The sequence below is a fragment of the Aedes aegypti genome, chromosome 3 (assembly GCF_002204515.2).
Source record: "Aedes aegypti strain LVP_AGWG chromosome 3, AaegL5.0 Primary Assembly, whole genome shotgun sequence".
NCBI classification, from domain to species: domain Eukaryota; kingdom Metazoa; phylum Arthropoda; class Insecta; order Diptera; family Culicidae; genus Aedes; species Aedes aegypti.
Genome location: NC_035109.1, coordinates 22,322,240 through 22,335,419, shown reverse-complemented (window position 1 = coordinate 22,335,419; position 13,180 = coordinate 22,322,240). Strand labels below are relative to the sequence as shown.

The window sequence follows — 13,180 nt, the reverse complement described above, 5'->3', positions numbered from 1 at the left end:
GAATACGGAATTCTTTGACATAGTTATTTAGATTTAGGATATAAGAAATAGTATAATATCCCAAGTTTATTGATTGCACTGTGAGCTTAGGTACAAAATGTCAACAAACTATTTAAGGTCAAAATACGAAGCTTGTCAAAAAATGGTTGAAATTGATGTGCCCTGTGAAACCTGATTATTCTATTGCCATGAAGCTTTAGCTGATATTATGAAACAATTGTGGGCTTCGTGGCCATATGGTTAGTGTTACCAAGCATTTAGCCGCATCGCGTCAAGAAGTGTGTATTCGATTCCTGCATTCAGTCCGGAAAACTTTTCATCAAGAATGTATTCCGACTGGGCGTTACATGCTAGTCCGTTATCAAGTGCGTTGCTTCCTTCAGAGGACAAATCATTTACTGGAAGCATTAACGTGCCGATGTCCTAAAAACAGAGTATATGTTGCAGAGCTACTTGGGCACTTCCATGATTCACTTTGGCATGGGGGTTTTTATCGGTCCAATTGCCCGAAACTTTGCAAAGTTCAATTATAGCAGAGTGTTGATAAAGCTTGGAATTTTCAATTAATGTCCTACAGGGCGTTGAGATGTCCCTAATCTACATAGGGTAAGATCTAATTACTACAGGGCGTTGATATAGCTCAGAATGCGCAATTGATGTCCTTCGAGGCGTAAAGATGATTCACATGAGACAAGATCAATTATTTCAGGGCGGTAATATGCCTTGAAACTTATGAGTGATGTCATAAAGGGCGTTAAGATGCACCTGATCAATGTGTAATGATGTCAAATTACTCCATGGGCATTGACAGCTTTTTTTTTTTTTTCCTTCTAAGCAATGGGGGGATAATCTGCTCAACAGACTCCGGACCGAGGTCCGGGAGTGTGGGGTTGGGGACCATTTACTACGTACAAGCAGTAAACAGGACTACACCCCCGACCCACTAAACCATTTCCATTGCCGCCAAACCCTTCGTCTCTCCGGGACCACCAAGAAGGCATTGCTTCGGAGAGGGGCTATTGCACATCGCATCCTCCAGGTTAGCTGCGTAGCCATGCAGCAACGAACATCGATGACACGCTTATGGGGGTCCACCAAGGTAGCATGCTGGCGCATTGCCAGCTTCCCGGGTGGTCCTCACCTCCCGTTGTCCGCTGAAGGCGGGCAGGGTCGACCACTAAGCCCGCGCCCAGCTGCACCGCAGGTATCAAGAACTGATACTGCGGGCTTCGCAATTTGACCTACTGAAGGCTCAGGCCCTATCAGCTAGCACGAGCTGGGATTGCTGACGAAGGGGCCTCCACCTGCCCCGAACAACCAGAGGCTCGTACCCACCCAGTAGGCCGGCGCCACGACAGCAGCGCTACCAGGATGTTCTCCCCGCGGCCACTTAATCGCTGTAAGGGTCGATTTCGACCGTAGGGCACCGGTATGACCTACGTAGCCGACTGCGAACCCTTGGACCACCTGTTGATTAGCGTCTGCACTAGTCACTCCTCGAGTCCACACGCCACCTCCTTTGGAGTTCCGAGACGATGTGGGTGATAGCCGATGAAACGGCATTCCAGCCAAACTCGTCTGCACACATCCTCTGGACCAAATTGTCCGGAGTCGTGTCCCGACCGCATGTGGCAAACATGCGGTCACGCATTGTGCGGAAACGCGGGCACACGAACAAAACGTGTTCCGCCGTTTCCTCTAAACCTGCACAAACTGGACATTCGGGAGAACCCGCATGACCGAAACGGTGTAGATATTGTCTAAAGCATCCATGACCCGAAAGGACCTGTGTTAGGTGGAATGTTAGTTCCCCATGGCGCCTATTGACCCAGATATCTAACCTCGGAATCAACCTGTGAGTCCACACTCCCTTGGTGGAACTGTCCCACGCACGCTGCCATTTGACCATGGAGGCCAGTCTGGCAGTCCTGCGTATGCCTCTTGTGCCGCGCATTTCGAAGCACTCTATGTCTTCCATGATAAGGATACCAATAGGCATCATACCGGTGATGACACAAAGTGCATCGTGTGACACGGTACGGTACGCGCTCGCAACCCTCAGGCACATTAGCCTATAAGTACTCTCTAGCTTGCTACGGTAGCTATCGGTACTCAAAGCCGTGCCCCAAGCCGGGCCACCATACCTCAGTATGGACGAGGCGACACTGGCCAGAAGCTTACGCTTGCTGGCGTACACCGCAGAGCTATTGGACATCATCCGGGACAGTGCCACAATAGCTGTGGAGGCTCTCTTGCAGGCATAATCGACATGGCTACCGAAGGTAAGCTTGTCGTCGATCATCACCCCCAAGTGTTTGACGGAGCGCTTCGAAGTGATTGTGCAGTCGCCTACACTGATCACCGCTTGCTGCGCCGACTTTCGGTTGTTGACAACAACAGCCTCCGTTTTGTGGTGAGCCAATTCCAGTTTCCTGGAGCTCATCCACTCCTCCACAATTGCGATCGAGTGGGCTGCAGTCAATTCCACTTCTTCGATCGATTCACCGTAGACCTCCAGCGTAATATCGTCGGCAAAGCCAACGATGACCACACCCGCCGGGAATTTTAATCTCAACACCTCGTCGTACATGACATTCCATAACACCGGACCCAGGATGGAACCTTGCGGGACTCCTGAGGTTATGTGAAAGCACTTCCGACCCACCTCTGTGTCATAGACTAATACCCGATTCTGGAAGTAACTTCCGAGAATCTTGTACAGGTACTCGGGTATCCCCAGACGCAGGAGCGCATCAGCAATAGCCGCCCAACTGGCACTATTAAATGCATTCCTTACATCCAGAGTCACTACTGCGCAGTAGCGAATACCCCTCCTCTTACGCTGGAGTGCTATCTCAGCGGTTTTCTTAACCGCCAGAATAGCGTCTACAGTGGACCTCCCTTTCCGGAAGCCGAACTGGTTGCCTGAGAGACCATTTACACCCTCGGTGTACCTCGACAGTCTGTTGAGGATGATCTTCTCGAGCACTTTCCCCACCGTGTCAATCAAGCAAATAGGTCTATACGCCGACGGGTCACCGGGTGGTTTCCCCGCCTTTGGCAATAGTACCAGGCTCTGCCTCTTCCACGCATCTGGAAATACTCCCTCGTCCAGGCATATCTGCATAGCAGATCTGAACATACCGGGAGCCTCCAAGATTGCGACTTTGAGGGCCAGGTTTGGAACTCCGTCCGGACCTGGTGCCTTCCCCATGCTTAGGGATTTTGCAATCCCTACAAGTTCCTCATCAGTTACTCTATCCTCATCACCAGCCCCAATCCCCGGCTGTCCTACAAAAGGAGGCCATGGGCTAGGGTTGTGGCGCGGGAAGAGCCCCTCGATGATCCCCTCCAGCATCTGTGGAGACTGCTCCGTAGGAGCAATTGCACCTCTTGTCTTCGCCATTACGATCCTGTAGGCATCACCCCACGGGTTCGCGTTGGCACTCTGACAGAGTCCCTCGAAGCAGGCCTTTTTGCTTGCCCTTATCTCAGACTTCAGCGCGACTTTGGCAGCGGTGAACACCGCCCGTCGTTCTTCACGCTCCTGCTCGGTACGTGCTCGCTGCATCCGTCTCCTGGCCCGTAGGCAGGCACGGCGCAGGTTCGCAATAGCTTGAGTCCACCAGTATGTCGGTGGTCTCCCATTCCTAGGGTGGACTTTTCTAGGCATGGTCGCATCGCATGCACGCGTAAGCACCGCTACCAGTTCGTCCCCGCTTAGGCCGAGTAGGTTACGCTCACGGCGGAGCGCCTCCCTAAGTACTTCATCATTGAAGTACGATGTCTTCCACCTACGAGGGCTTGGCCTTGACCTAGCCGCTTCCTCAACCCGCTGCCTGCTGTTGTTGTAGTCGATACTGTAGCGAACCGCCAGGTGGTCGCTGTGAGTGTAGCCATCGTCTACCCTCCAGTTCGAGCTACTCGTTAGGCCAGGACTACAAAAAGTAACGTCGATAATCGACTCCGCTCCGTTACGGCTGAAGGTACTTTTGGCACCAACATTAGCCAGATCGACATCTAGCACGGCCAGTGCCTCTAGCAGGATTTGACCTCGCTGGTTCGTGTTACGGCTTCCCCATTCCACGGCCCAGGCATTGAAGTCACCCGCTATTACAACTGGCCTTCGCCCTGTCAGCGCGGTCGTCATACAGTCCAGCATCTGCGTGAACCGCTCGGTCGACCAACTCGGAGGCGCATAGCAGCTACAGAAGAGGACCCCGTTTACTTTGGCGATCACGAAGCCCTCGTAGGTAGTAGACACCAACTGCTGGACAGGGTATTTACCCGTTGTCCATATCGCCGCCATTTTTCCGGATCCATCCACGACCCAGTTGCCGTTGCCGGCGGGTACTCGGTATGGGTCCGATATGATGGCGATGTCCGTCCCCCACTCAGCAACTGACTGGTACAGCAGTTGCTGAGCTGCGTCACAGTGGTTCAGGTTCAGCTGCGTTACCTGCACTGTGATTTTTCGTTGATGGCTCGTTTGAAGGTCGGGCACCTTGAGCCTCCCGTTGGGTGATTGTTGTTCACGGACTTGCCGGAACAAATCAAGCACTTGGGAGGGTTCTTGCAGCCTAGTGCCTTATGACCTTCCTCACCACAACGCCTGCACAACTTAGTCCTATCAGGGCCTTTACAGCCCCAGGACTTGTGTCCAGGTTCCCTGCACCTAAAGCAGATCACTGGTTGCTCATGTATGTTCAGTGAACATACTGACCAACCAACCTTGATCTTGCCTACCTTAGCGGACTTATTTGCGTCTGCCACAGGTAGGTGTACTAAGGCCACCTGAGTACCTGCCGGACCTTTCCGTAGCTGAACGGCGGTGGTGGGCACCTGCACTTCGCACTGTTGCCGCAGTGCCGTGACGAGCTCTTCTGCGTTAGTGATCTCGTCAAGGTTCATCACCTTCAGAGTCACTGACTGCGTCAGAGCCCTCACTTCAACACCAGCGCCAAGGACCTCTTCCGCCAAACTTTTGTAGGCGGCGCCCTTGCGCTCCTTGTCTCGCTTAAGCTCGAGGATCATTTCACCTGTACGAGTGCGTCTGACACTGCGTACGTCGGCTCCTAGATCCGCAAGCTTCGCGTCACTGCGCATCGCCTTCAGGACTTCCGAGTACTTGGACTCTTCCGTCTTGATGATGATCGCATCACCCTTTTCGCGCTTGGCACCTACCCTCCTACCTTTCTTAGGTCTGGTATCCCTGCGCTCCTGTTTCTCCTGTTTCTTCTTCTTCTTCTTCCTCACTACGGTTGTCCAGGGGGCGTCCCCCCCCTGCTCCGCCCTGACCTGTGGTGATGGAGGACCTCTCAAAGGTCGCAACCCCCTGTTCCCATCACTCCGTGAGGGGCCAGCCTTTTCGGGCCCACCCTTCTCGGCTTTCCGGGACGCCTGGCTGGGGTCCGATTTTCCGGCACTTCTGCCGGTTTTCGGGGTCAGTATCCGCCTGGCCTTACGAGCGCCGCCGGGTAGCTCCTCCCCTGACGGCTGCCTCGCGCGCTTCTGCGGTTGCTTGCTGTAAGCATTCGCTTCCACGCTTTTGGGGCTGCCCGCGAAAACGAAGGGTTCCGTCTGGGTAGACTTCGGCACCTTCAGTTCCACGGGTTCTGCCGCAGCCACAGTCACCATGGGTTCAGCATGGTTCTGCTTGGCCGCCAACATTGACTTACGAAGTCTAAGCAAGGCCTGCTTGAGGTCCTTGCTGATGTTAGACTTCGAGGACGCAAAGTCAATTATGGAGTCGAGCTGCTGTGCAGCCACTTCCATCGCAGAGAGCCCATCTCTACTTTTATTGATGGCCCTCATCAACCACGCTCCATCCATAACTTCACCCGATGCGTTAGCCGGGGATGAAATATGGGTTCCAGCACTGGCACTACGTGCACTGCTGCCTCCTCCTGCTTCTACTCTCCTCAACGGAGATCTAGCTAGCCCACTTCTTGCGAAGGGGTTCGCTTCCCTACTACTGCTACTACCTGCACTACTACTATTGTTTTGATTTGATATTGTACTCATTTTTGAATCCCACGAGTAGCACGGGAAAAGAGGTCCACCACGCCAGAGCCCTGCATTAACGCGGTAAGGGACAAAATACTGTGAGGGGTGCCCAGGTGCCCCACAGGCTCCGTTAATGGCCGAACATCTTTTTCACCCCTTCGACCATTCATTCCTCAGCACGGTTTTTCGCATCACACCTTGAATTGGGGTTACCCCGTTTGGTGGACTCTTACCACCGGAACGGGTTGTCCGTAGTTCTATTCTGGACGCCGGAACTACACGGCATTGACAGCTTGGAATTTTCGATTCGTACCCTACAGGGCGTTAAGTTTCACCTGATCGACATAGGATAAGGTCAAATTAATTCAAGGCATTGTTAAAGCATTGAATTACCAATTGATACCCTTCAGGGGGCTAAGATACACCTGCCCTACGTAGAAAAGGTCAAATTACTCCAGGGCCAATGCTCAATGTACATCTTGACAATTTCGTTTGATGTCATACAGAGCATCAAGATGCACTTGATCTACATAGTATCAGGTCAAATTATTCCAGGATATTGATACGTCTTGATAATTGCTATTAATGTCATACAGGGCGTTAAGATATACCTGAGTAACATAGGATAAATTCAAATTACTGCAGGGCATTGATACAGCTAGCAAGTTTCGATTGATTTCCAACAGAGCGTTGATACGCTCCAGAGATCGCAAAGATCAATGTGGAAAAAAGTAAAATTACTCCAGGGAGTTGAGACAATTTGATCGATTGATGTCATACAAAGCGTTAAGATGTTTCTGAACTACGTGAAATAAGGCCTTATTACTCCAGAGCGTTGCTAAATTTTGGAAATTTGAATTGATGTTCTACAAGGCGTTGAGATGTATGTCCTACAGGGCATTAAGATGCACCTGATCGACATAGGATTATGTCATATTACTCCAAGGTATTGTATTTTTATGCATGTCATACAGGGCGCTAAAATGCGCTTGGTCTACGTAGGATGAGGTGCAATTACTCCAGGGTGTTGATACAGCATGAAATTATCAATGATTCTACAGATCGACATAGGATAAGGTCAATTTAGTCGCAGGGCGCTGATACAGTTTATAATTTTAAATAGTACAGGGCATTGAGATGCATCTGATCAACTTAAAGAAAGGTCAAATTACTCCAGGCGTTGATATTGCTTGAAATATTTGATTGATGTCAAACAGGGCGTTAAGATGCAGCTGATCTATATGAGACAAGGTCAAATTGCTCCAAGGCGTCAATACAGCTTGGAATTTTTAATCGATACGGGGCATTAAGGTGCACCTGATGTACGTATGATACTGTCAAATTAGTCTAGGGCGTTTACTCCAGGACTGTAAAAAGCTTGAATTTTCAATTGATGTCCTACCGGGCGTTAACATACAGATATATGGACATGGGAAAACGTAAAATTACTCCACGGCATTGATACAGCTTGGAATTTTCAATGGTTTTCCTATAGGGCGTTAACATGCACCTGATTGTCATAGAATTAGGTTAAATTACTCCAGGGCGTTGATAGAGCTTAGAGTTTCTATTAATGCCATACAGGGCGTTAAGATGCATGTTACATACATTGATTTACATAGGATGAGGTCAAGTTGATTCGGGCTGTTTATACGGCTTGAAATTCTGAAATGATGTCCTACTGCAGCTGAACTTTATGAGACAAGTTAAAATTACTATACGGAGTCGATACATCTTGGAATTTTTAGTCGATTCAGGGCATTAACATGCATCTGATCTGCGTAAGACAAGGTCAAATTATTCTAGGGCGTTTATACACCATGCCAATCTCTTCTGATGTCTCACAGGGCGTTAAGTTGTACCTGATTTATTTACATGGAACTAGGTCAAATCACTCCAGGGCGTTGGTAAAGCTTGAAATATGAAATTGAGTTTTACAGGGCGGCTTAAGAACGCACTTGGTCTACATAAGGTGCTAATTACTCCAGGGCGTTGATATAGCTTAACATTACCAATTAATATCAAACAGGGCGTTAATGTGTACCTGAACTACGTGGAAAAAGGTCAAATTACTCCAGGGCGTTGTGAAGCCTGTAATTTCAAATTGATGTTCTACAGGTCGTCAAGATTCATCTGATCTAAACAGGATAAGATCAAATTAGTCCTGGGCGTTGATACAGCTCATATCGATATCGATTGGTTTTCTACAAGGCGGTAGAATACTCCTGATCTCGCAAAGTTTTATACGAAATTTTAATTGATGTCTTATGAGACGTTAGATTGTTTTTGACCTTGCAAAGTTAATATTATCTACATTTTTTCATGCGTTCTAGTGAAAATTTAAAAAAAAAATCTAAGAAAAGCTTCTTAGTCGTCGACTAAGCCCGACTAAGCAGGACGACAGGGCTGCGTAGATGGGCTTAATCTCGTTCGAAATCGATCGATAAAGAAGGTTTTTTTACGATAGTAAGAACGCACTGAGGGATTTATCAGCAATGCAGTCTTAGAAGTAATAAAGTTTCAATAGTCCATGCCAACTTTCTCAAGGGTTTGCCGAAGAAATCCCCCAGTGCGAAACATACCAGTCAAAAGCATCAAAATGATAGAAAGAATCAAAAAAAAGTTGTGTCTGACATTGCGTTTCGTGAGTGTTTAAGGGTCATCCATGAACCACGTGATCATATATGGGGGGATCTGGTTAATGACCACGGTGCGTACAAATTTTAAAATTTTGTGTGGGCAAAACACCACGAGGGGGAGGGGGTCTGGAAAGATTCCTCGAAGGAAGCATTTGGGATTATCGTCGAACCTCGCATGAAATTCCAAGAACGTGCATACTAAGGCTTTATATACGTTTCGAGGTGATTTTTGTCAACAAATATGTTTTATGCGCAGTATCGTTTACACTAATTAAATAAATAAGGGCTTGGATAAATTTGAAATTGTTACTTGGCACTGAAGAATACCAAAATTAGGAACTGATTGCTGATACTTTGAAGACTCGTGAATCACTCAATAATTTTTTACAATTTTTACAATTCAAAGAAAATCCCTGGAAGAACGCTTTGAATAATAACTGTTGAATCACATCTTCACATTTCGAATTTTCAATGTTGAATCACTATGTTTGCACAGTACTTTTGTTTAAATCGGAAAATTACAATCACTGAAAATATATTCCATTATCGAAATTTGTGAAAACTTTTTCTAACGGATATTACATTACTAAAACCAGAATCCGTTGTCACTTTCAAGCTCCCTGCAGAACAATCTGTACAACTTCGGTTCAAGGGGCCATCAAGGTAGCTTTGAAACCCAACTTTCACTATGGTTCTGAAACTCGATGTAGAGAACCCAAGAAAAATCCCTACCGGACCGAATTTGTCACCCTAATCACGATATTGCCTAAAGGTTCCCAAACTTTTTGAGGTCATTGCGTGCTATCCAATTTTTTGAAAATGGCGCTACGCATCAATGCAGAATTATAAAATTTATTTTGTATTTTTCTCTACATTATGTTCACAAGTACAACATGGCAACAGTGAAAAAATATCACAGGAAATTAAACACTCTACACAGTAAAAAATCCACTTTTGTATCCGTGAACAGCAGACGTGAACTCGTCAACAAGCAAAAATACACCGTGAACTAGATCATGTTTATGTTAACGCGTTGCCAAGTTCCGAGAACGATGATAGTAGTTCACGGGGTATTTTTGACAGTTCACGTTTTCCAGAACTCTTTTTGAGCGTGTAGATATCGTCTATATTTTGAAGCTAGTCGTGGAAGATTTGCACCAAATTAGATTGGAAAAGGATTACAGCAAAAACAATAACACGAAAAGTTATTTAAGTCTTCTTTGATCTACCTAACTAATTTTTCAAAAAAAACTTCATGAATCGATTTTTCAAATGCTTACGATAAAGATTATTTCAACAATTTATTAAAAATAGACTATCGAATGCAAAGCTATGCGTGTTACTATCAGGATCTTTACAAATTCACAGTGATCGATTCATTTGTAAAGATGTTCTAATAATATGAACTGATTAGTTGTAAACTAATATGTAACGCACATTTTGTAAAATACAGATCGTGCCGAATAGATGTGGGCCCCTAGAACCACAATACGAAGAAGTAAAAGCGTGTTCATCAAAACGACTCTTCATTGTCGCAAAGCTTCCCCATTATTACCCACCTGGTGCCACAATGCCGGTCTCGGTGCTGTTGGACATGTCCATTGAGCTGATCCCACTGGCATTGCCCGTCAGTGCGGCCAATCCTCGGAAGTACGCATCCCCTGCTCCGCTAGACGACGAACTTGCAAATGCCACAGCGGCCGAATCTCCACCCAACATCATCGTCGTCGAGGGACTGCCATTTGTCGTTTGCTGGTGGTTCAAATTCGCCAACAGCATCTCGTCCTGACTCCGGTGCTGGTACTTCGACGTCACGGGAGGATTATCCATAATTTTTCGCAATCCTGCCGAAAGATACATCCGACGTAACAGCCCACCTTTGGAGGCTGTTCTTTTTTTATTTAATCCTTTTCGTTAAACAACCAAAAGCATCCACACTGATTGATTGCACAAACCTCCCTCCGGTCACATGAGGGATTAATCAACACTTCTGTGCTGGCTCACCTCTACCCCGAAATGACTCAACGGCTTAAGCACTCTTCTTCGGAAAACACGCCATTGCGACACCGAAAAAAACACCTTCCGCAGAAGCACTCAACGAACTCCTTTTTGCTCTGCAGGCATAGCACTTCACTTGACACTCATCGAAATCTTGAAGCAGAACTCTGTCAAGCTTCAACTCACTACCAGCCCTTCTCTGCACTACAACTGCTCTTCGATAATAAATTCCCCTCTGAACTACTAAATCACATGTCAGCTTTAAGGACTCCACACCCCCACTCAAAAAATAAACCGCCCTCCTCTCGAGCTCGGAAACTTTGGACCCGTTCGCGAGATAATGCTGCCGCGTGCAGATTCGCCGTTAGACTGAGGACCGGCATCCGCAGACCAAGTTCAAGTTCCTGTCCCTGGTGAACGATGGGCGACCCGAACCCGTCTGTGGTGAAAATGCGATGAATAGGAAGGATTCATCCTCAATCGTCCGTCCGTTGGTCGATCATGCGCAATGCGCTCGCCGAAAAACCATGAATGGATTGCCTTCTTCGCCTAGTAATCACCACCGCCTACCAACGACGCGACGCCACACCCCACTTGAGCGCGTCTAGGGTCTAGGTCTGCTTCCCATCGTCCCGTAGTCTATCCAAAGGGCGGGTTGAAGTGTTTAAAACAATATCTACAGCCCTGCACTGGCTGACTGACTGACTGGTTCACCTGTTGCCATTGACATTTGATGGCCGGGGATTTCCCGTACTTTCAACAGTTCGCCTGCTGGAAAATGCTGCATTCTGTTGGCGGTGGCCTTTTTCTGACGACAACCGCAACGAACAGCAAATTAGTACCATCTTAAGTCTAGATTCTGAAAATGGCACTATTGTAAATGCAATGCTTTGCGGTCCTTACTGTGAAGGCGGTGACAGCGACCGCGATGAGAGGTTCATCGAATGTGATGCAAATGAAGTGCAAGTGCAAATTGTGGTCAACGGACGGGTGGCAATAACTAGGGATCAGCGTCTTTCAATAGGGCCATAGGTCGTTGCTGAGATTGGTAGGATTGGCATAGTTTAACCACAGACAAACAGACGTAACAGTGAAAAATATGATTCAAACCTCAAACCCAGAGGCGCCCGTATCGCTTTTCTTCATGTTTGACGTTTTACACTACCGCCATCAGCAGTTCTTGTTGCACAAAACAGTAATGGTAATGGTGGTGTAAACTCGGGCGATGAATTTTGTTCTAAGTGTTACGTTCGTTTGTCTGTGGTTTATCCTTTAAAAGGCTTGCAGCACCCTTTCAATCACCCCCATCAAACACTATTTCAGAAGCAACACCACTAGGCCTACCTCTATCTCTCCCTGCAACAATGTACTTCGTTTTGGTAGAATTAATGAGCAAGCCTATCCTCGCTGTCTCCCTCTTCAGAGGCACGAAGGTCCTCCTTCACGACCTTTGGTCAATTCCAATAAAGGCCAAGGAGCATATGTGACCGTGTGAAGATCTCCTAATAGCACCCTCGAGTGCAATGTTGAACAACAAATTCGAAAGGGCATCTCCTTGCTTTAATCCATCTAACGTCAGAAATGAAGTTGACACATCATCTGCAATCCGAACACTGAGCGGTTCCACAGAAAATGACGACTTTTTTCCAAATTTTATTTTGATATTTTTTGATTTCGAAGAAATTTTGCTTTTTTTATGCCCAAAAATGCCTTATTGCATCATCGGTTCGCCATTTTGACTCTAGCCTTACTTTTGAGAAGGGCCTAAGAAAAAAAATCCTTAATAATTTTCAATAAATTATAACTCAGAAACGGATTGTCCGATCAATTTGGTGTCTTCCGCAAAGTTTAAGGTTATTGTTGGTACTATCTGGAAAAAAATATACACTGTAAAAAAAAAGTTGTAATTTTTTATATTTCGAAAAATCAATTTTCTCAAAAATCGTATTTTTGATTTTTTATATGTTAAAGTAGACAAAAAATGAAGTCTTTTGCACAGTGGGTCAAGATGGAGAAATCATGGACAAAAAAGTTATGATTTTTTAAAAGAAGGTGAATTTTTGAAAATGGTCATAATAAACTTTTTAAATGTTTTTCAACTTGATTTTATGAAAGTACGCAAAATTTACAACAAAAAAATACACGGGAAAATCAGGCTAACTTTTACCGTTTTAAATATAAATAATTATATTTTAATACAAAATTATGATATAATTTTCAATTTTCGGTCATTTTCGAATGTTTTTCGAGGCTCATAAGCCTAGATATTTGTTCATTGTCTGAAAGAGCAGATAATTTTTGACTAAAATGTTTGAAACAATATTGATTTGGTAATTTTTCATGGTATGAGGCGAAATAAAAAATGTGCCCAGTAAAAATGATTTATTTATGTTTTTAACGAAACACAACTTCAACATTCAACATTGTGATATTTTGATATGTAATTATCAAGAAAATATGGAACAAAATGTTAAAAGTTAAAAAATAACAAAATAACGAATATAAAGCAATCAATACGTGAAATGCATTTATATCGA

The 13,180-nt window shown here is 45.9% G+C and overlaps 1 protein-coding gene across 2 annotated transcripts in view; it reads right to left on the bottom strand.

Moving 5' to 3' along the window:
* LOC5572235 (gonadotropin-releasing hormone II receptor) overlaps positions 1-11,000 on the bottom strand; it is a 275,945-nt gene extending 264,945 nt beyond the window's left edge. For both annotated transcript variants that reach the window (XM_001653870.3, XM_021850350.1), the window contains exon 1: positions 10,205-11,000. In XM_001653870.3, the coding sequence (XP_001653920.3) occupies positions 10,205-10,505 (301 nt within the window). In that variant the 5' untranslated portion in view covers positions 10,506-11,000. The remainder of the gene's footprint in view (positions 1-10,204) is intronic.
* Positions 11,001-13,180: the final 2,180 nt, after the last annotated feature.